General features: G+C 45.3%; 1 protein-coding gene across 1 annotated transcript in view; it reads left to right on the plus strand.

Moving 5' to 3' along the window:
- Positions 1-23775, plus strand: part of cpxm2 (carboxypeptidase X (M14 family), member 2) — a 110690-nt gene that overhangs the window by 64524 nt on the left and 22391 nt on the right. The window contains exons 5-10 of the mRNA XM_045701180.1: positions 8370-8454; positions 9519-9669; positions 13594-13682; positions 18681-18804; positions 19153-19349; positions 21959-22138. Coding sequence (XP_045557136.1) covers positions 8370-8454; positions 9519-9669; positions 13594-13682; positions 18681-18804; positions 19153-19349; positions 21959-22138 — 826 coding nt within the window. The remainder of the gene's footprint in view (positions 1-8369; positions 8455-9518; positions 9670-13593; positions 13683-18680; positions 18805-19152; positions 19350-21958; positions 22139-23775) is intronic.

A 23775-nucleotide genomic window follows, 5' to 3' on the forward strand; every position in this document is an offset into this window, starting at 1 on the left:
TTTCCGTCTGTGGGTTAGTGGGGTTCCGTGTGGAAGGGGGGACCTGTCCAAGTTGGCAAAATAGTTAGTTATAGTGGCCCAAGAAACGTGTCCGATAGACCTATTCAGATCGCAGCCGAAAAGACAGCTAAACGATTAGCCGGCCGCAGATGGGCGATCAGGTTACGTCGCGATGGAGGGGCCAGTTGGATAACTCCCTCGGGCAGATAACGTCGGTGGTCCAGTCGTGAAGACCCGATGGGGCTCCGCATCGGCAGTAAAACGGGTCAGGATAGGTGAGTTGTAGTCCAGGAGACACTTCAGCTGGCTAGCTCAGGAATAGCCCAGGAGTGGCTGACGGAACTCTTCAGCTGGCTAGCTGGCTAGCTCCGTAATAATGTGTGTTAATTCCATGACCGACGTTGCCAATAGTCACTCAGGTAGCAGCTAGTTAGCTGCAAGATCCAGGTGTAAATGTCCAGAGCCTGCGGTAGAAATCGGGGAAAGGAGAGAGAATAGGTCCGGTATGCTCTGGTCTGAGTCGCGCTGTACAAAAACTGGCGATAGCTTTTCGAGCTAATGGATAGCTGAGGACAGCTAACCGTGGCTAGCTGAACTTCAACGTTAGCCAGTGAAAATGGCTAACCTCTGGCTAGCTTCTGTTGTGGAATTCAGATGAGGTAAATAATACTTTATTTTTTAAATTGGTGAGGCGGGTTGCAGGAGAGTGCTTTGAGGTTGAGTTTTTAGAATAAAAAATGTAAAAAGATAAGTGAAGAAAAAAAAAAATGTAAATATATATATACACGGGACACGACAAGAGGAGGGTAGAGGACGTCTGAACTACTACGCCATCTTGGAAGCTATTTATGCCCTTGAGCAAAGTACTTAACTCATATTGCTCCGGGGTCGTTGTTGATAATGGCTGACCCTGACCCCAGTCTGTAGATAATGTCTGACCCTGGCCGTGACCCCAGTCTGTTGATAATGGCTGACCCTGACCGTGACCCCAGTCTGTTGATAATGGCTGACCGTGACCCCAGTCTGTTGATAATGTCTGACCCTGACCGTGACCCCAGTCTGTTGATAATGGCTGACCGTGACCCCAGTCTGTTGATAATGTCTGACCCTGACCGTGACCCCAGTCTGTTGATAATGGCTGACCGTGACCCCAGTCCGTTGATAATGTCTGACCCTGATCCTGACCCCAGTCTGTTGATAATGGCTGACCCTGGCCCTGACCACAGTCTGTTGATAATGTCTGGCCCTGACCCCAGTCTGTTGATAATATCTGACCCTAGCCGTGACCGTGACCCCAGTCTGTTGATAATGTCTGACCGTGACCTCAGTCTGTTGATAATGTCTGACCCTGACCGTGACCCCAGTCTGTTGATAATGTCTGACCCTGACCGTGACGCCAGTCTGTTGATAATATCTGACCCTGGCCGTGACCGTGACCCCAGTCTGTTGATAATGTCTGACCGTGACCCCAGTCTGTTGATAATGTCTGACCCTGGCCGTGACCCCAGCCTGTTGATAATGTCTGACCCTGACCCCAGTCTGTTGATAATGTCTGACCCTGACCGTGACCCCAGTCTGTTGATAATGTCTGACCCTGACCGTGACCCCAGTCTGTTGATAATGTCTGACCCTGACCCCAGTCTGTTGATAATGTCTGACCGTGTCCCCAGCCTGTTGATAATGTCTGACCCTGGCCCCAGTCTGTTGATAATGGCTGACCCTGATCCCAGTCTGTTGATAATGTCTGACCCCGGCCATGACCCCAGTCTGTTGATAATATCTGACCCTGGCCGTGACCCCAGTCTGTTGATAATGTCTGACCCTGACCGTGACCCCACTCTCTGACTGTGTCTCAGGGGGAGTTGGGATATGCAGCAAACATATTTCCATTTCACACACGTGATAGAAAATATAGTAATCAACCACCAAATAATTATTGTGCCAATCAGATTGTCTATGAGTCATATTTTAATCCTCCTCTGAGAAACCTTTTCTCTGGAAGCATTTTTTTTTGTAGTCTGAGACTGACGCGTCTAAACGACGGGCCCCGTCATGTCTCCATGGCATCCCATAAGTCTCACCTTCACCAGACTATGAAGGGAATCTGTCCTCCAATCCAACTCTGACTAACCCCCATCACTCCTCCCCTTTAAATCAAATCAAATCAAATTGTATTAGTCACATGCGCCAAACACAACAGGACCTTACATTGAAATGCTTATTTACAAGCCCCTTAGTTAAAAAATACGAATAAGAATAAGAAATAAAAGTAACAAGTAATTAAAGAGCAGCAGTAAAATAACAATAGCGAGACTATATACAGGGGTACCGGTACAGAGTCAATGTGGAGGCTATATACAGGGGGTACCGGTACAGAGTCAATGTGGAGGCTATATACAGGGTGTTATGGTACAGAGTCAATGTGGAGGCTATATACAGGGGGTACCGGTACAGAGTCAATGTGGAGACTATATACAGGGTGTTACGGTACAGAGTCAATGTGGAGGCTATATACAGGAGGTACCGGTACAGTGCCAATGTGGAGACTACATACAGGGGGTACCGGTACAGAGTCAATGTGTGGGGGCACCGGTTAGTCGAGGTAATATGTGCATGTAGGTAGAGTTATTAAAGTGACAATGCATAGAAAATAACAGAGAGTAGCAGCGGCGTAAAAGAGGGGGTGGCGGGTGGGGAAATGCAATAGTCTGGGTAGCCATTTGATTAGCTGTTCAGGAGTCTTATGGCTTGGGGGTAGAAGCTGTTTAGAAGCCTCTTGGACCTAGACTTGGTGCTCCGGTACCGCTTGCCGTGCGGTAGCAGAGAGAACAGTCTATGACCTGGGTGACTGGAGTCTTTGACAATTTTTAGGGCCTTCCTCTGACACCGCCTGGTATAGAGGTTCCGGATGGCAGGAAGCTTGGCCCCAGTGATATACTGGGCAGTACGCATTACCCTCTGTAGTGCCTTGTGGTCAGAGGCCAAGCAGTTGCCATACCAGGCAGTGATGCAACCAGTCAGGATGCTCTCGATGGTGCAGCTTTAGAACCTTTTGAGGATCTGAGGACCCATGCTAAATATTCTGCTGAGGGGGAAATGGTGTTGTTGTGCCCTCTTCACGACTGTCTTGGTGTGTTTGGACCCTTCTAATTTGTTGTTGATGTGGACACCAAGGAACTTAAAGCTCTCAACCTGCTCCACTGCAGCCTCGTCGATGAGAATGGGGACGTGCTCGGTCCTCCTTTTCCTGTAGTCCACAATCATCTCCTTTTGTCTTGATCACGTTGAGGGAGAGGTTGTTGTCCTCGCACCACACGACCAGGTCTCTATGGCTGTCTCGTTGTTGTCGGTGATCAGGCCTACCACTGTTATGTCATCAAGAAATGTAATGATGGTGTTGGAGTCGTGCCTGGCCGTGCAGTCATGAGTGAACAGGGAATACAGGAAAGGACTGAGCACGCAGCCCCAAGTCACCAGAATGTCCTGACAAGTCACCTCAATGTCCTGACAAGTCACCAGAATGTCCAGACAAGTCACCTCAATGTCCTGACAAGACACCTGAATGTCCTGACAAGACACCTGAATGTCCTGACAAGACACCTGAATGTCCAGACAAGTCACCTCAATGTCCTGACAAGTCACCACAATGTCCTGACAAGTCACCACAATGTCCTGACAAGTCACCAGAATGTCCTGACAAGTCACCTCAATGTCCTGACAAGTCACCTCAATGTCCTGACAAGACACCCGAATGTCCTGACAAGACACCTGAATGTCCTGACAAGACACCTGAATGTCCTGACAAGTCACCTCAATGTCCTGACAAGTCACCTCAATGTCCTGACAAGTCACCAGAATGTCCTGACAAGTCACCAGAATGTCCTGACAAGTCACCTCAATGTCCTGACAAGACACCTGAATGTCCTGACAAGTCACCTCAATGTCCTGACAAGTCACCACAATGTCCTGACAAGTCACCTCAATGTCCTGACAAGTCACCAGAATGTCCTGAAGAGTCACCTCAATGTCCTGACAAGTCACCTCAATGTCCTGACAAGACACCTGAATGTCCTGACAAGACACCTGAATGTCCTGACAAGACACCTGAATGTCCTGACAAGTCACCTCAATGTCCTGACAAGTCACCACAATGTCCTGACAAGTCACCTCAATGTCCTGACAAGTCACCAGAATGTCCTGAAGAGTCACCTCAATGTCCTGACAAGTCACCTCAATGCCCTGACAAGTCACCTCAATGTTCTGACAAGTCACCTCAATGTCCTGACAAGTCACCTCAATGTCCTGACAAGTCACCAGAATGTCCTGACAAGTCACCTGAATGTCCTGACAAGACACCTGAATGTCCTGACAAGACACCTGAATGTCCTGACAAGTCACCAGAATGTCCTGACAAGTCACCAAAATGTCCTGACAAGTCACCTCAATGTCCTTACAAGTCACCTCAATGTCCTGACAAGTTACCTCAATGTCCTGACAAGTCACCAGAATGTCCTGACAAGTCACCTCAATGTCCTGACAAGTCTCCTCAATGCCCTGACAAGTCACCAGAATGTCCTGACAAGTCACCTCAATGTCCTGACAAGTCACCTCAATGCCCTGACAAGTCACCTCAATGTCCTGACAAGTCACCTCAATGTCCTGACAAGTCAACAGAATGTCCTGACAAGTCACCAGAATGTCCTGACAAGTCACCTCAATGTCCTGACAAGACACCTGAATGTCCTGACAAGACACCTGAATGTCCTGACAAGACACCTGAATGTCCAGACAAGTCACCTCAATGTCCTGACAAGTCACCTCAATGTCCTGACAAGTCACCAGAATGTCCTGACAAGTCACCAGAATGTCCTGACAAGTCACCTCAATTTCCTGACAAGACACCTGAATGTCCTGACAAGACACCCGAATGTCCTGACAAGACACCTGAATGTCCTGACAAGTCACCTCAATGTCCTGACAAGTCACCTCAATGTCCTGACAAGTCACCTCAATGTCCTGACAAGTCACCAGAATGTCCTGACAAGTCACCAGAATGTCCTGACAAGTCACCTCAATGTCCTGACAAGTCACCTCAATGTCCTGACAAGTCACCTCAATGTCCTGACAAGACACCTGAATGTCCTGACAAGACACCTGAATGTCCTGACAAGACACCTGAATGTCCTGACAAGTCACCTCAATGTCCTGACAAGTCACCAGAATGTCCTGACAAGTCACCTCAATGTCCTGACAAGTCACCAGAATGTCCTGACAAGTCACCAGAATGTCCTGACAAGTCACCTCAATGACCTGACGAGACACCAGCATGTCCTGACAAGACACCAGAATGTCCTGACAAGTCACCTCAATGTCCTGACAAGACACCAGAATGTCCTGACAAGACACCAGAATGTCCTGACAAAACACCTCAATGTCCTGACAAGTCACCACAATGTCCTGACAAGTCACCTGAATGTCCTGACAAAACACAGCCATCTCCTGACAAGACAGCGCAGGTTTTCCAAAGCAAATAAAAAGTAAGAAATGTAAAAGAGAACTAAACTATAACCAGCAGCATGAGCCAATGACCTCATTGGATAATAAAGGAGACCATTGTTCTCAGCAGCATCAGGCCTACAGGTCTGATATCATCACGTTAAGCCACTTAGCACAATGCTAACCGTAATATAACATACTCAAATAGCAAGCACTATTCCACTGAAATAGACCAAGGAGGAAAAGCACATCTAAGTAAACCTAATTAACACACTGTCATCAAGTGACAGGTTTTTTTTAAAGCAAATTATGAAGAAGTACCCAGCACTATGAGCAAAAAAACTAATTCCCTTCTTTGGTTAGTGAAGAAGAACCATTTATTCTCTTTCTGCTGATAACCACATCGTCCGTTAGAATCTCCCTGCTCTCCCCAACAGCCTGTGGTCGTATTTGACACGTTCTGCCCTTTGTTCTGGTTAATTGGAAAAAGGAGGCTCTAATGACTCTCTCAGAAAACTCTCAGAAAATTGCTTGTTATTTTCAGAATTTCGGGGGGGGTGGGGGCGAGCTGAGAAAGTGCCCCCTTTTGTCATTTCCTTCCCAAGTCGTCTCCTGCTGCTGATCCGGAGTTACAGAACACATAAGGAAGACACAGGGGGCTTTAGGCAAAGACGGCTAGTATTTCTGTAGTGATGTAGCTCTATTGTAACTGGTATTTGTCTAAGTTAATGTTGCCAGATTTAGAAAAGGTCTGATTGTAAGAGTGATTTAATTAGCAGGACTGGGGATATTCCTACAGCACCAGACTCATCACCCCGATACGTTCACCCCGGCTCAGGGTTGATATCTTTATCCAGGAGACATCTACCGTATCGTCTGTGTGTGTGTGTGTAGGAGCCACCGTACCGTTCCATATTGACTACATTAGGTACAGATGTAGGATCTTAATTTGATCACTTTTTTTTTTTGTTTCTGAGAATTTTCCTGCACCACAGAAAATGCAGATGAACTCCATGATTTATATAAATTCCTATGAAAAACCTTCACTAATGAGCTTGGTGATTTACATAAATTCCTATGAAAAACCTCCACTAATGAGCTTGGTAATTTACATAAATTACTATGAAAAACCTCCACTAACACACAGTTATATTAACAGTTTTGCACTTTTCATGTAGCCTCGTTTTGTCCAGCTAATAGCCTAACCACCGATCAAGCAACATTATGGACTAACCGGTCAAATCCTGTTGCTGCAGGATTATTTTGCCACAACAATTCTGGTCAGATTGAGATGCTCAGAGAAATACGTAGTACTGTTAGGTTTTACACAGTCAAATGTAACAAAAAACAGCATTTTTAATAAAGAACTGTACAAATTATACATTTGTGACATCAATATTTCAAAAAAGTTAAAAAAAACCCCATCTATACAGTAATATGAGATCTGTATGTAAAACATTTAAATTTTACATTTGTGTAATTTAGCAAATGCTCTTATCCAGAGTAAGTAAGTGCATTCATCTTAAGATAGCTAGGTGAAACAACCACATATCACAGTCAAATTTACAGGATACGAACATTCCATTCCAGCTAAACAATTGATAGACAGGTGGAGGATCCTAATTTGATCACTCTTTTGTTGCTGAGAATGCAAACATGTAGTGTATTTGAGTTTTAAAAGGCTTCTAAAGTTTGAAATTTCAGACTTTGCCCTAATGACAAATGTATCAACCACCTACAAAAATGTCCATTCATTATAATCCACATAATAATTCACATTTCCTGTTGTTGCAGGATTATTTTCCTGCTGTAGCAAACTGGCTCAAATTAAGATACTACATCTGTATAGTGTTTGCACAAATAAAAATTTAAAACCCATGAATGAAATATCGGAGAACAGTAATATTTTACAATATTAAAGGCACTCACAAGCAATCGTTTCTGATGGAACCGTTTTGTGTGTGTGTGTGTGTGTGTGTGTGTGTGTGTGTGTGTGTGTGTGTGTGTGTGTGTGTGTGTGTGTGTGTGTGTGTGTGTGTGTGTGTGTGTGTGTGTGTGTGTGTGTGTGTCTTTGCTGTGCTGCCAGCGTGCACAGTGGAATTCTATTTTTCAGTTTTCATACCATTAGCTACATGGTGACTCCACTAACCAGAACCAGGTGTCTGCTCATATTTCAGCATTGGACCCAGAACGACACTGTTACTGTAAGTAGAACAAGCTGGGATGGTTCTGGTTCATAATGGTATGAATGTTCATATAGACAGGATCTCTGGAGATATTTACGTATATATATATATATTGTATAATACATTTTAAATCTACTGATATGGGTCATATTATATTTGCTGTTACCTAGTGGATTAGCTACAGGTATAGGATCACAATTTGACCTATATTGTCATCGCAAAAATAATAATAATAATCCTGCAGCAACAGGATTTGACCGTTTAGTCCATAATGTTGCTTGCTCGGTGGTTAGGCTATTAGCTGGACAAAACTAGGCGGCATGAAAAGTGCAAAACTGTTAATATAACTGTGTGTTATTTGGGGGTTTTCAGTGAATTTATGTAAATCACAAATCTCATCTGCATTTCCTCCGTTGCAGGAAAATTCTCAGCAACAAAAGACTAATCGAAGTATGATCCTACATCTGTACTGTAAAGTTGTCACCTGTAGTTAAATTCACTTAAGCAATGTATGGTGTCCGTATTAGGAAAAGGCACCAACTCCTAGTGACTCTGACACAGCTTCCGTGGACGTTCGCTTCCTAATATGGACACCGTGTACGTCAGTCCAGCATGGAATCAGTTTGGCTTTGAACACTTTAAACTAATTCCCTCGTCTTGACTTTCTCTCTCCTCCCATGTTTTTAGGAGCGACTGGGTGACGTCATATAAGGTCCTTGTGAGCAACGACAGTCACACCTGGGTCACTCTGAAGAATGGATCACAAGACCTTGTGAGTAGCTAGCTGAGATCATGATCAATAGATATGATTGGGGTGGAGATCAATAGACATGATTGGGGTGGAGATCAATAGATATGATTGGGGTGGAGATCAATAGATATGATTGGGGTGGAGGTCAATAGTTATGATTGGGGTGGAAATTAATAGATATGATTGGGATGGAGATCAATAGATATGATTGGGGTGGAGATCAATAGATATGATTGGGGTGGAGATCAATAGACATGATTGGGGTGGAGATCAATAGATATGATTGGGGTGGAGATCAATAGATATGATTGGGATGGAGATCAATAGATATGATTGGGGTGGAGATCAATATATATGATTGGGGTGGAGATCAATAGACATGATTGGGGTGGAGATCAATAGATATGATTGGTGTGGAGATCAATAGATATGATTGGGATGGAGATCAATAGATATGATTGGGGTGGAGATCAATATATATGATTGGGGTGGAGATCAATAGATATGATTGGGGTGGAGATCAATAGATATGATTGGGGTGGAGATCAATATATATGATTGGGGTGGAGATCAATAGACATGATTGGGGTGGAGACCAATAGATATGATTGGGATGGAGATCAATAGATATGATTGGGGTGGAGATCAATAGATATGGTTGGGATGGAGATCAATAGACATGATTGGGATGGCGATCAATAGACATGATTGGGATGGCGATCAATAGACATGATTGGGATGGAGATCAATAGATATGATTGGGGTGGAGATCTATAGATATGATTGGGGCGGAGATCAGTAGACATGATTGGGGTGGAGATCAATAGATATGATTGGGGTGGAGATAAATAGATATGATTGGGGTGGAGATCAATAGATATGATTGGGATGGAGATCAATAGATATGATTGGGGTGGAGATCAATAGATATGATTGGGGTGGAGATCAATAGATATGATTGGGACGGCGATCAATAGATATGATTGGGGTGGAGATCAATGAGGCATGGTTGATACAGCAGTTTTTGAATGCTCAATTGTTCTCGCGTATTCACTGTGTTGTTAAACGTCTGCTTGTCTCAGTAGATCTTCATTGGTAACAAGGAGAAAGAGATCCCTGTGTTGAACATGTTTCCAGTGGCTGTAGTGGCTCGTTACATCAGAGTCAATCCTCGTTCCTGGTTCAACCGTGGCAGCATCTGTATGAGAGTGGAGATCCTGGGATGTCCCATGCCAGGTAACTGCTATGTGTCTTTACTGTGTGATTCTACTAGGTAACTGCTATGTGTGTTTACTGTGTGATTCTACCAGGTAACTGCTATGTGTGTTTACTGTGTGATTCTACTAGGTAACTGCTGTGTGTACCGTGTGATTCTGTGCCGTTAGATTCCTGTTTGTGGCCCACCTGTTAGCTTGTAATTATCCTTCGAACCTCTCATCAACGAGTTGTTTTTCCCCCCACAGGACTTCCCACTGACTGGATGTTGTTTGTTTGTAGCACCATTCTCTGTAAATCCTAGACACCGCCGTGCGTTTAAAATCCCAGGAGGCCGAGCGTTTCTGAGATAATGGAACCAGCACGGCTGGCACCGACGATCAGTCACTTCGGTCACTCGTTTTGCCCGTTCTAACGTTCAATCAAACAGTAACTGAATGCCTTGATGCCTGTCTGCCTGATTTATATACATTTACATTTAAGTCATTTAGCAGACGCTCTTATCCAGAGCGACTTACAAATTGGTGCATTCACCTTATAATATCCAGTGGAACAACCACTTTACAATAGTGCATCTAAATCTTTTAAGGGGGGGTTAGAAGGATTACTTTATCCTATCCCAGGTATTCCTTAAAGAGATGGGGTTTCAGGTGTCTCCGGAAGGTGGTGATTGACTCCGCTGTCCTGGCGTCGTGAGGGAGCTTGTTCCACCATTGGGGTGCCAGAGCAGCGAACAGTTTTGACTGGGCTGAGCGGGAACTGTGCTTCCTCAGAGGTAGGGAGGCGAGCAGGCCAGAGGTGGATGAACGCAGTGCCCTTGTTTGGGTGTAGGGCCTGATCAGAGCCTGAAGGTACGGAGGTGCCGTTCCCCTCACAGCTCCGTAGGCAAGCACCATGGTCTTGTAGCGGATGCGAGCTTCGACTGGAAGCCAGTGGAGAGAGCGGAGGAGCGGGGTGACGTGAGAGAACTTGGGAAGGTTGAACACCAGACGGGCTGCGGCGTTCTGGATGAGTTGTAGGGGTTTAATGGCACAGGCAGGGAGCCCAGCCAACAACGAGTTGCAGTAATCCAGACGGGAGATGACAAGTGCCTGGATTAGGACCTGCGCCGCTTCCTGTGTGAGGCAGGGTCGTACTTTGCGAATGTTGTAGAGCATGAACCTACAGGATCGGGTCACCGCCTTGATGTTAGTGGAGAACGACAGGGTGTTGTCCAGGGTCACGCCGAGGCTCTTAGCACTCTGGGAGGAGGACACAAGGGAGTTGTCGACCGTGATGGCGAGATCATGGAACGGGCAGTCCTTCCCCGGGAGGAAGAGCAGCTCCGTCTTGCCGAGGTTCAGCTTGAGGTGGTGATCCATCATCCACACTGATATGTCTGCCAGACATGCAGAGATGCGATTCGCCACCTGGTTGTCAGAAGGGGGAAAGGAGAAGATTAATTGTGTGTCATCTGCATAGCAATGATATGAGAGACCATGTGAGGATATGACAGAGCCAAGTGACTTGGTGTATAGCGAAAATAGGAGTGGGCCTAGAACAGAGCCCTGGGGGACACCAGTGGTGAGAGCACGTGGTGCGGAGACAGATTCTCGCCACGCCACCTGGTAGGAGCGACCTGTCAGGTAGGATGCAATCCAAGCGTGGGCCGCGCCGGAGATGCCCAGCTCGGAGAGGGTGGAGAGGAGGATCTGATGGTTCACGGTATCAAAGGCAGCAGATAGGTCTAGAAGGATGAGAGCAGAGGAGAGAGAGTTAGCTTTAGCAGTGCGGAGAGCCTCCGTGACACAGAGAAGAGCAGTCTCAGTTGAATGCCCAGTCTTGAAACCTGACTGATTAGGATCAAGAAGGTAATTCTGAGAGAGATAGCAAGAGAGCTGGCCAAGGACGGCACGTTCAAGAGTTTTGGAGAGAAAGGAAAGAAGGGATACTGGTCTGTAGTTGTTGACATCGGAGGGATCGAGTGTAGGTTTTTTCAGAAGGGGTGCAACTCTCGCTTTCTTGAAGACAGAAGGGACGTAGCCAGCGGTCAAGGATGAGTTGATGAGCGAGGTGAGGTAGGGGAGAAGGTCTCCGGAAATGGTCTGGAGAAGAGAGGAGGGGATAGGGTCAAGTGGGCAGGTTGTTGGGCGGCCGGCCGTCACAAGACGCGAGATTTCATCTGGAGAGAGAGGGGAGAAAGAGGTCAAAGCACAGGGTAGGGGAGTGTGAGCAGGACCAGCAGTGTCGTTTGACTTAGAAAATGAGGATCGGATGTCGTCAACCTTCTTTTCAAAATGGTTGACAAAGTCATCCGCAGAGAGGGAGGAGGGGGGGAGGGGAGGAGGATTCAGGAGGGAGGAGAAGGTAGCAAAGAGCTTCCTAGGGTTAGAGGCAGATGCTTGGAGTTTAGAGCGGTAGAAAGTGGCTTTAGCAGCAGAGACAGAAGAGGAACATGTAGAGAGGAGGGAGTGAAAGGATGCCAGGTCCGCAGGGAGGCGAGTTTTCCTCCATTTCCGCTCGGCTGCCCGCGGCCACTTGACTCACTGTCTGTAGGAGCGAACCCTTTTTGGTGAACGGGGTGGTGTACCTAATAAACTGGCCATTGGCCCTCAGTGTATTAAGGTGAATGGCAGTAGCAGACAAGGGTGTGGTGTACCTAATAAAGTGGCCAGTGGCCTCAGTGTATTAAGGTGAATGGCTGTAGTAGACAAGGGTGTGGTGTATGGGTAGCATGTAGGACTCTGAATCAAGTTGTAGAAACATCTCAAGGATGATCAATGGAAACAGGATGCACTTGAGCTCAATTTCGAATCTCATAGCAAAGGGTCTGAATACTTAAGTAAATAAGGTATTTCTGTTTTTTATTTGTTAATAAATTTGCTAAAATTTCTAAAAACCTGTTTTCACTTTGTCATTATGGGGTATTGTGTGTAGATTAATGAGGAACAATTTTAATTTAATCCATTTTAGAATAAGGCTTTAACGTAACAAATTGTGTAAAAAGTGAAAGGGGTTTGAAATACTTTCCAAAGGCACTATATACCTAAAAACCTAAGATAGTAAAGTTAAAACACTTGAGAGCTCTCAACAAATTTTTACAAACAATAAAAAACCTTTGGGGGCACCCCGAAAATAATATTAAAAAGTTAGGTCCTTTTCCGTGGACCGAACAGTGTAGGTAGCTAGCAATACTCAATGCACTTCGTGCCACGTAATGCAGTTCGCGCCACGTAATGCAGTTCGCGCCACGTAATGCAGTTCGCGCCACGTAATGCAGTTCGCGCCACGTAATGCACTTCGCGCCACGTAATGCACTTCGCGCCACGTAATGCACTTTGCGCCATGTAATGCACTTTGCTCCACGTAATGCACTTCGCGCCACGTAATGCACTTCATTCCAGAACGAGGACATGAGCATTGCCACACAATAAACTAAACCCAGTCGTTACAGGGGAATATACCACAGGAGGCTGCTGAAGGGAGGACGGCTCATAAAAATGTCCGGAACTGAGCCAATGGAACGGCATCTAACACATGGAAACCATGTTTTTTTTTTAGATGCGGCAGGGTAGCCTAGTGGTTAGAGCGTTGGACTTGTAACCGAAAGGTTGCTAGATCGAATCCCTGAGCTGACAAGGTAAAAATCTGTTGTTCTGCCCCTGAACAAGGCAGTTAACCCAGTTAACCCACTGTTCCCCGGTAGGTCGTTATTGAAAATAAGAACTTGTTCTTAACTGACTTGCATAGTAAAATTAAATGTATTTGATACCATTCCACTAATTCTGCTCCAGTCATTTCCACATGCCTGTCCTCCCCAATTGTGACACCAACCTCCAGTTTGTAGTATTGTGATTGTAACAGACTGAGCATTATCAGACCTATCTTGCTCTTCAGTTGACACATATACTGTAGTCGATATAGTCATTCGTTCAATGACTTGATATGGGATGTGTTTGTTGTCAGACTCTCAGAACTATTACCACAGACGGAATGAGATCACAACAACAGACAACCTGGACTTCAAACACCACAGCTACAAAGAGATGAGACATGTAAGTAGAATAATGCTGGGCAGACACTACAATACACCACAGAGTAATGCTGGGCAGACACTACACTACACCACAGAGTAATGCTGGGCAGACACTGCACTACACTACACCACAGAGTAATGCTGGGCAGACACTACACTATACCACACTATACACTATACCACAGAGTAATGCAGGGCAGACACTGCACTACACCACAGAGTAAGGCTGATTAGACACTGCACTACACCACAGAGAAATGCAGGGCAGACACTATACTACACCACAGAGTAATGCTGGGCAGACACTACACTATACCACAGAGTAATGCAGGGCAGACACTGTACTACACCACAGGGTAATGCTGGGCAGACACTGCACTATACCACAGAGTAATGCTGGGCAGACACTATACTACACCACAGAGTAATGCTGGGCAGACACTACACTACACCACAGAGTAATGCTGATTAGACACTACACTACACCACAGAGTAATGCTGGGCAGACACTACACTATACCACACTACACACTATACCACAGAGTAATGCTTGGCAGACACTGCACTACACCACAGACTAATGCTGGGCAGACACTGCACTACACCACAGACTAATGCTGGGCAGACACTACACTACACCACAGAGTAATGCTGGGCAGACACTACACTACACCACAGAGTAATGCTGGGCAGACACTGCACTACACCACAGAGTAATGCTGGGCAGACACTGCACTACACCACAGAGTAATGCTGGGCAGACACTGCACTACACCACAGAGTAATGCTGGGCAGACACTACACTACACCACAGACTAATGCTGGGCAGACACTGCACTACACCACAGAGTAATGCTGGGCAGACACTACACTACACCACAGACTAATGCTGGGCAGACACTGCACTACACCAAAGAGTAATGCTGGGCGGACACTGCACTACACCACAGAGTAATGCTGGGCAGACACTACACTACACCACAGAGTAATGCTGGGGGGACACTACACTACACCACAGACTAATGCTGGGCAGACACTGCACTACACCAAAGAGTAATGCTGGGCGGACACTGCACTACACCACAGAGCAATGCTGGGCAGACACTACACTACACCACAGAGTAATGCTGGGGGGACACTGCACTACACCACAGAGTAATGCTGGGCAGACACTACACCACAGAGTAATGCTGGGCAGACACTATACTACACCACAGGGCAATGCTGGGCAGACACTGCACTACACCACAGAGTAATGCTGGGCAGACACTATACTACACCACAGAGTAATGCTGGGCAGACACTACACTACACCACAGAGTAATGCTGTGCAGACACTATACTACACTACACTACAGAGTAATGCTGGACAGACACTACACTACACCACAGAGTAATGCTGGGCAGAGACTACACTACACCACAGAGTAATGCTGGGCAGACACTACACTACACCACAGAGTAATGCTGGGCAGACACTACACTACACTCATTACACTGTCAGACACTGTAAGCGAAATTGAAGAACCCAGTCTATGCTCTGGAGAGAGGCAATTTAAACCAATAAACAGTTAAATGGTACCAATGCACTTTATTGGAGTCTTGTTATGAAAATGAAATATTTGGTCATCCGTTATATGATTTAAAAAAATAGATATATATCACAGTTTAATACTGTTGTAGCTCATGAGGATGTGTGAAATTACCTCCTCAACCTTTAGTGTCCCCCAGCGAATAGTTAGCCTTTCGCTTGTGGCCCGACTGGTGAGAAGCTTCAGGAGGGCAGTCACGTGTGCTAGCAAGGCAGAGTTGGCCCCAGGTACGGGCAGAATCGGAAGGAAAGTGGTAGCCGCTAAGTAAGCAACGAAACATCATATCTGAAATCAATTTCACCATGTGGAAGGCTCTGGGACGCTTGATCCCTACTGGCTATACAGCTGATGAAGGTGGTTAATGAGGTGTTCTCTACTGGCTCTACAGCTGATGAAGGTGGTGTAATGAGGTGTTCTCTACTGGCTCTACAGCTGATGAAGGTGGTTAATGAGGTGTTCTCTACTGGCTCTACAGCAGATGAAGGTAGTTAATGAGGTGTTCCCTACTGGCTCTACAGCTGATGAAGGTAGTTAATGAGGTGTTCTCTACTGGCTCTACAGCTGATGGAGGTGGTTAATGAGGTGTTCTCTACTGGCTCTACAGCTGATGAAGGTAGTTAATGAGGTGTTCCATACTGGCTCTACAGCTGATGAAGGTGGTTAATGAGGTGTTCCCTACTGGCTCTACAGCTGATGAAGGTAGTTAATGAGGTGTTCTCTACTGGCTCTAAAGCTGATGAAGGTAGTTAATGAGGTGTTCCCTACTGGCTCTACAGCTGATGAAGGTAGTGTAATGAGGTGTTCTGTATTGGCTCTACAGCTGATGAAGGTAGTTAATGAGGTGTTCTCTATTGGCTCTACAGCTGATGAAGGTAGTTAATGAGGTGTTCTCTACTGGCTCTACAGCTGATGAAGGTAGTTAATGAGGTGTTTTCTACTGGCTCTACGGCTGATGAAGGTAGTTAATGAGGTGTTCTCTACTGGCTCTACAGCTGATGAAGGTGGTGTAATGAGGTGTTCCCTACTGGCTCTACAGCTGATGAAGGTAGTTAATGAGGTGTTCCCTACTGGCTCTACGGCTTATGAATGTAGTTAATCAGGTGTTCTCTACGGGCTCTACAGCTGATGAAGGTAGTTAATGAGGTGTTCTCTACTGGCTCTACAGCTGGCTGATGAAGGTAGTTAATGAGGTGTTCTCTACTGGCTCTACAGCTGATGAAGGTGGTGTAATGAGGCGCTCCCTACTGGCTCTACAGCTGATGAAGGTGGTGTAATGAGGTGTTCTCTACTGGCTTTACAGCTGATGAAAGGTGGTGTAATGAGGCGTTCCCTACTGGCTCTACAGCTGATGATGGTGGTGTAATAAGGTGTTCTCTACTGGAATTTATAGCTGATGAAGATAGTTAATGAGGTGTTCTCTACTGGCTCTACAGCTGATGAAGGTAGTTAATTAGGTGTTCTCTACTGGCTCTACAGCTGATGAAGGTACTTAATGAGGTGTTCCCTACTGAATCTACAGCTGATGAAGGTAGTTAATAAGGTGTTCTCTGCTGGCTTTACAGCTGATGAAGGTAATTCATGAGGTGTTCCCTACTGGCTCTACAGCTGATGAAGGTAGTTAATGAGGTGTTCTCTACTGGCTCTACAGCTGATGAAGGTGGTGTAATGAGGTGTTCCCTACTGGCTCTACAGCTGATGAAGGTAGTTAATGAGGTGTTCCCTACTGGCTCTACAGCTGATGAAGGTAGTTAATGAGGTGTTCTCTACTGGCTCTACAGCTGATGAAGGTAGTTAATGACGTGTTCCCTACTGGCTCTACAGCTGATGAAGGTAGTTAATGAGGTGTTCCCTACTGGCTCTACAGCTGATGAAGGTAGTTAATGAGGTGTTCCCTACTGGCTCTACAGCTGATGAAGGTAGTGAATGAGGTGTTCTCTACTGGCTCTACAGCCGATGAAGGTGGTGTAATGAGGTGTTCTCTACTGGCTCTACAGCTGATGAAGGTAGTTAATGAGGTGTTCCCTACTGGCTCAACAGCTGATGAAGGTGGTGTAATGAGGTGTTCCCTACTGGCTCTACAGCTGATGAAGGTACTTAATGAGGGGTTCTCTACTGGCTCTACAGCTGATGAAGGTGGTGTAATGAGTTGTTCCCTACTGGCTCTACAGCTGATGAAGGTAGTGTAATGAGGTGTTCTCTACTGGCTCTACAGCTGATGAAGGTGGTGTAATGAGGTGTTCCCTACTGGCTCTACAGCTGATGAAGGTAGTTAATGAGGTGTTCTCTACTGGCTCTACAGCTGATGAAGGTGGTGTAATGAGGCGCTCCCTACTGGCTCTACAGCTGATGAAGGTGGTGTAATGAGGTATTCTCTACTGGCTTTACAGCTGATGAAAGGTGGTGTAATGAGGCGTTCCCTACTGGCTCTACAGCTGATGAAGGTGGTGTAATGAGGTGTTCTCTACTGGAATTTACAGCTGATGAAGATAGTTAATGAGGTGTTCTCTACTGGCTCTACAGCTGATGAAGGTAGTTAATTAGGTGTTCTCTACTGGCTCTACAGCTGATGAAGGTACTTAATGAGGTGTTCCCTACTGAATCTACAGCTGATGAAGGTAGTTAATAAGGTGTTCTCTGCTGGCTTTACAGCTGATGAAGGTAATTCATGAGGTGTTCCCTACTGGCTCTACAGCTGATGAAGGTAGTTAATGAGGTGTTCTCTACTGGCTCTACAGCTGATGAAGGTAGTTAATGAGGTGTTCTCTACTGGCTCTACAGCTGATGAAGGTAGTTAATGAGGTGTTCCCTACTGGCTCTACAGCTGATGAAGGTAGTTAATGAGGTGTTCTCTACTGGCTCTACAGCTGATGAAGGTAGTTCATTAGGTGTTCTCTACTGGCTCTACAGCTGATGAAGGTGGTGTAATGAGGTGTTCTCTACTGGCTCTACAGCTGATGAAGGTAGTTAATGAGGTGTTCTCTACTGGCTCTATAGCTGATGAAGGCAGTTAATGAGGTGTTCCCTACTGGCTCTACAGCTGATGAAGGTAGTTAATGAGGTGTTCCCTACTGGCTCTACAGCTGATGAAGGTGGTGTAATGAGGTGTTCCCTACTGGCTCTACAGCTGATGAAGGTAGTTAATGAGGTGTTCCCTACTGGCTCTACAGCTGATGAAGGTGGTTAATGAGGTGTTCCCTACTGGCTCTACAGCTGATGAAGGTAGTGAATGAGGTGTTCTCTACTGGCTCTACAGCTGATGAAGGTAGTTAATGAGGTGTTTTCTACTGGCTCTACAGCTGATGAAGGTAGTTAATGAGGTGTTCCCTACTGGCTCTACAGCTGATGAAGGTAGTTAATGAGGTGTTCCCTACTGGCTCTACAGCTGATGAAGGTAGTTAATGAGGTGTTCTCTACTGGCTCTACAGCTGATGAAGGTAGTTAATGAGAAGTGCCCCAACATCACAAGGATCTACAACATCGGCAAGAGCCACAGCGGACAGAAACTCTACGCCATCGAGATCTCAGACAACCCCGGAGAGCATGAACGAGGTAAGACCAGAGAAAGGGCTCAGATAGGATATTTTTACTTGGTTCATTCCTAGAAGTAAAGTTCTCTGGGTTCAAGTGGTTAGGTGATTGTTGTTGTATTATTACATAAAATGTTTAATCTCTTCATCATAAGCCTTTTCACATTTTGTTCTCTCTCTCTCGCTATTTCTCTCTCTCTCTCCCTCCCTCCCTCCCTCCCTCCCTCCCTCCCTCCCTCCCTCCCTCCCTCTCTCCCTCCCTCCCTCCCTTCCTTCCTCCCTCCCCCCTTTCTCTTCCTCCCTCTCTCTCTCTCTCTCCCTCCCTCCCTCCTCCCTCCCTCCCTCCCTCCCTCCCTCCCTCCTCTCCCAGGTGAACCAGAGTTTCGCTACACTGCCGGTTCCCATGGTAACGAGGTGCTGGGCCGAGAGCTGCTCCTGCTGCTGATGCAGTTCATGTGTCAGGAGTACCTGTCGGGTAGCCCGCGGATACGTCACCTGGTGCACGAGACCAGGATACACCTGCTCCCCTCCGTCAACCCCGACGGGTACGACAAAGCCCTTGAAGTGGTAGGTGTGCATAGCTGAAAGACCCCAAAACCCCACAGCTGATATTGCAAATATTGACTCCATCATTAAGGCTGTACTGAAACATACGACGGATACAACTGACTCTTCTGAGACACGTGTTCAGGGTCTGCTGCTTATCAGCCATGTAATTGTCAGATTAAATATTTTTATCTTCAAAGTCACAAGTCTTGTATATCAGCCATGTGATTGTCAGATTAAAGATTCCAAAGCATCCACTGCAGTGATTCCAGTGGCGGTCGGTGCCGTTTAAGATGAAGGAGGGTGATAATTGTTTTTATGAGCATGGCCTTATTTCTATTACAACGTATTGGATGACTGTCATTCATATTCCATTCACCCAGTTCAATGTAACAGTGATGGGTTTAGGATACTGTCATTCATATTCACCCAGTTCAATGTAACAGTGATGGGTTTAGGATACTGTCATTCATATTCCATTCACCCAGTTCAATGTAACAGTGATGGGTTTAGGATACTGTCATTCATATTCACCCAGTTCAATGTAACAGTGATGGGTTTAGGATACTGTCATTCATATTCACCCAGTTAAATGTAACAGTGATGGGTTTAGGATACTGTCCTTCATATTCACCCAGTTCAATGTAACAGTGATGGGTTTAGGATACTGTCCTTCATATTCACCCAGTTCAATGTAACAGTGATGGGTTTAGGATACTGTCCTTCATATTCACCCAGTTCAATGTAACAGTGATGGGTTTAGGATACTGTCCTTCATATTCACCCAGTTCAATGTAACATCGATAGGTTTAGGCTATTACATAATACTCTAATGTTCCCCTATACCCATCATGAGGTTGCTACACCTTAGCCTATGAATTACAGTTTACAACGTAGGTGCACTGGTCAAGAGAAATTAGAGTAATCAAGAAGACAGACGTTGACACATTCAATAACGCCTTGCACTCTCATGCCTTCATCTAGCTAGTTCATTATTATTTTTATTGTTTATTTTATTTAGACGGTCGATCAGCGTTAATATTGCAGATAGGTTGTAGCTTCCATCAATGTAATTGTCTGCATAATTTTCTTTAGTAAGTATATACATATATATATATATATATACATCTCTTTTTAAAATATATTTCCCTTAATTATTTTCCCCTAATCCTACCATCCAATCCCCTAATTGGACTAAACTAATTAAATACATTTCCTTCTTTATTATTTTCCTCTAAACCTACCACCCCTCCCCTGATTGGATTAAACTAATTAAATATATTTTCCTTCTTTATTATTTTTCCCTAACCCTATCACCCCTCCCCTGATTGGAGTAAACTAATAGACAACAACACTTACGCTTCTACTTCCAGCTTATACATACCATATACAGTACCAGTTAAAGGTTTGGACACACCTACTCATTCAAGTGTTTTTCTTAATTTTTTTACTATTTTCTACATTGTAGAATAATAGTGAAGACATCAACACTATGAAATAACACATATGGAATCATGTAGTAACCAAAGAAAAGTGTTAAACAAATCAAAATATATTTGATATTTCAGGTTCTTCAAAGTAGCCACCCTTTGTCTTGATGCCAGCTTTGCACACTCTTGGCATTTCCTTTCGCTTGTGGACTTCAGTGCACAACACATCAGCTGTCTGTGACCAGACGAAAAAACATTTCCAAGCCAAACCTTCATATCATAACCGCTACACACAGCCTACATCATTGTCACCGTATTAGCTAACGTCATGGTCAACATAGCTACTAGAACTAACATGTTAGTAAACCCGCTACAATCATACAGTACAGTGTACAGTCAGCAAGCAGTTTAGCAGTTACATCGGCGGGCCCCGGTGGCAATAAATTAATAAAACCAAAAGCTTACCTTGACTTGGAAGTGTTCCAGTTCCAGCTAGCTAACATAGCATCCCTCTCCGTTTGAACCGGGTGTTTGAGTAGGCTAAACTAGCTAGCTGCATTCGCTAGCCAAGTAAGTGAAAGTAAAAAAAAATGACAACTAAATATAGCTATCTCTCGCTCTCTCTCGCTCTCTTGCTTCTCCTTCATTTTTGAAGAAATTAATTTGTTGTCTTTGAGTCAACTACTCACCACATTTTATGCACTGCAGTGCTAGCTACCTGTAGCTTATGCTTTCAATACTAGATTAATTCTCTGATCCTCCGTTCATGCTGCAAGAACTTAATTAATTACTGTGTAAGTCTATGGAAAGGGGGTGAGAACCATGAGCCTCCTAGGTTTTGTATTGAAGTCAATGTACCCAGAGGAGGACGGAAGCTAGCTGTCCTCCGGCTACACCATGGTGCTACCCTACAGAGTGCTGCTGAGGCTACTATAAACCTTCATTACAAAACAGTGTGTTTTAATCAATTATTTGTTACGTGAATATATTTAGTATATATATTATTTTTTTTTAAAGGATAACTTTTATAATGTTTCACTATTTACATTTTTATGAAATTCAATGATGAGGATGGTCCTACCCTTCCTCCCCCTGAGGAGCCTCCACTGAGTGGTTCATTTAAAACCATTTTGGGGACCTCCATGTCTTAATTATCTGCTCTCACGTTTCACCATGTGTCACTCTCCTGTTGTCCCTCAGGGTTCAGAGCTGAGTGGCTGGTCCCTGGGTCGGTGGAGTCAGGATGGAGTAGACATCCACCATAACTTCCCGGACCTCAACTCCATCCTGTGGGAGGCTGAAACAAAGAAATGGATCCCCAGGAAGATGCTCAACCACCACGTGCCCATCCCCGAATGGTACCAGTCCAAGAACTCCACGGTCAGTAAATGCCACGCAAGATTCTGAGAAGTGTTTGAAAGTCATTTGATAGAGGAAATCTCGGACATCCAGAACTAGAAAATAGAAATGAGAAAAGATACTATTGAAACTAGCGAAGTCAACTGGCAGCCAGATTCCAGCAACTGGCTGGGCCAAATGTCCCTTACCCTTACGAAATTCGAAATATGCGAGCACCTGTGAAATTGTGATTTGTCCAAATTATAATTTACGAAAAAACAGAGCACCCGAACAAAGTTCCTTGTTAGTCGTCGCATCCCACAGTTTGTTGATAGAGGACTTCCTGTTCTCATCCTGTCACAATGACTCCATGACAGATAGAGGACTTCTGGTTCTCATCCTGTCACAATGACTCCATGACAGATGTTCGTTTTACTCCTGTTATCATGCTTCATCATTTTATAGCCTCTCTGCTAATTTAAATGTACAGTTCCCAGATAGTGATGGTATGTGATTTTTAAAGAGTATAATATAGTCTCAGAGCTGACTAGAGGTCTATTTAGGGGTCATTTGTGTTGTGAGGAACTCATTTGTGTTGTGAACACCCAACTCTGTGTTAATTTAGACTCTCATGTCTATAGAGAGTCTCTGCTCTCAGTCCCAGTGTGTTGCCATTACAATGACTCACACTCTTTAAAATATATATATATTGAACCTTTATTTAACTAGGCAAGTCAGTTAAGAACAAATTCTTATTGACAAATGACGACCTACCGGGGAACAGTGGGGTTAACTGCCTTGTTCAGGGGGCAGAATGACAGATTTTTACCTCGTCAGCTCAGGGATTCAATCTAACCACTAGGCTACCTGCCTCCCCCCTCTAACCACTAGGCTACCTGCCTCCTCCCTCTAACCACTAGGCTACCTACCTCCCCCTCTAACCACTAGGCTACCTGCCGTCCCTCCACTCTAACCACTAGGCTACCTACCTCCCCACCAATCTGGACTGAGAGGAGATAGATCTGGCCCGGGCTACACTGAGATGGGATTCACATCTGTGTCCAGGAAGCGGTGAATTCAACTGTCCTCATTTCCCTCTCTATCCCTCCCTGTCTCCCCGACTTCATTAAATATGGTGACGGATTTCCTACCATCTGTTTTTTCATATAATCTGATTCCCTTTTGAGGTCTTTCAGTCCTACTCTGCCCACCTATCCCTGAGTTACTGCCAGTGCGTCCTCTGGGCTCTGTTCAAAGGGAATGAAATATATGCTATAGGGTGCCATTTGGGACCAAGCCACTGTGACTTAATAGGCCAGGGTTTTAGACAGAGTAGAAATGGTTTGTAAACAAAATGAGATATCCCTCACAGAATGGCCAATTTGCTCCTCTGTTTTGAAATTATCCATCACATCAGGCAGTGTTGCATGTAAATGTAAACACAAACCTCTGGGTGTTCCTGTGTGTAAATAAATACCAAGTAAATAAGTCCTCTCTCCTCTCTCCTCTCCTCCCTCCTCTCCTCTATTCCAATTCCCTTACTCTCCTCCCTCCTCTCTCTCCCCTCTCCATCCTCTCTCTGCTCTCCTCCCCTCTCCTCTCCTCCCTCCTCTCTCCTCTCCTCCGTCCTCTCTCTTCTCCTCTCTCCTCCCTCCTCTCTTTCCTCTCTCCCCTCACCT

This window comes from Salmo salar, chromosome ssa18, assembly GCF_905237065.1.
Source record: "Salmo salar chromosome ssa18, Ssal_v3.1, whole genome shotgun sequence".
Lineage (NCBI taxonomy): Eukaryota > Metazoa > Chordata > Actinopteri > Salmoniformes > Salmonidae > Salmo > Salmo salar.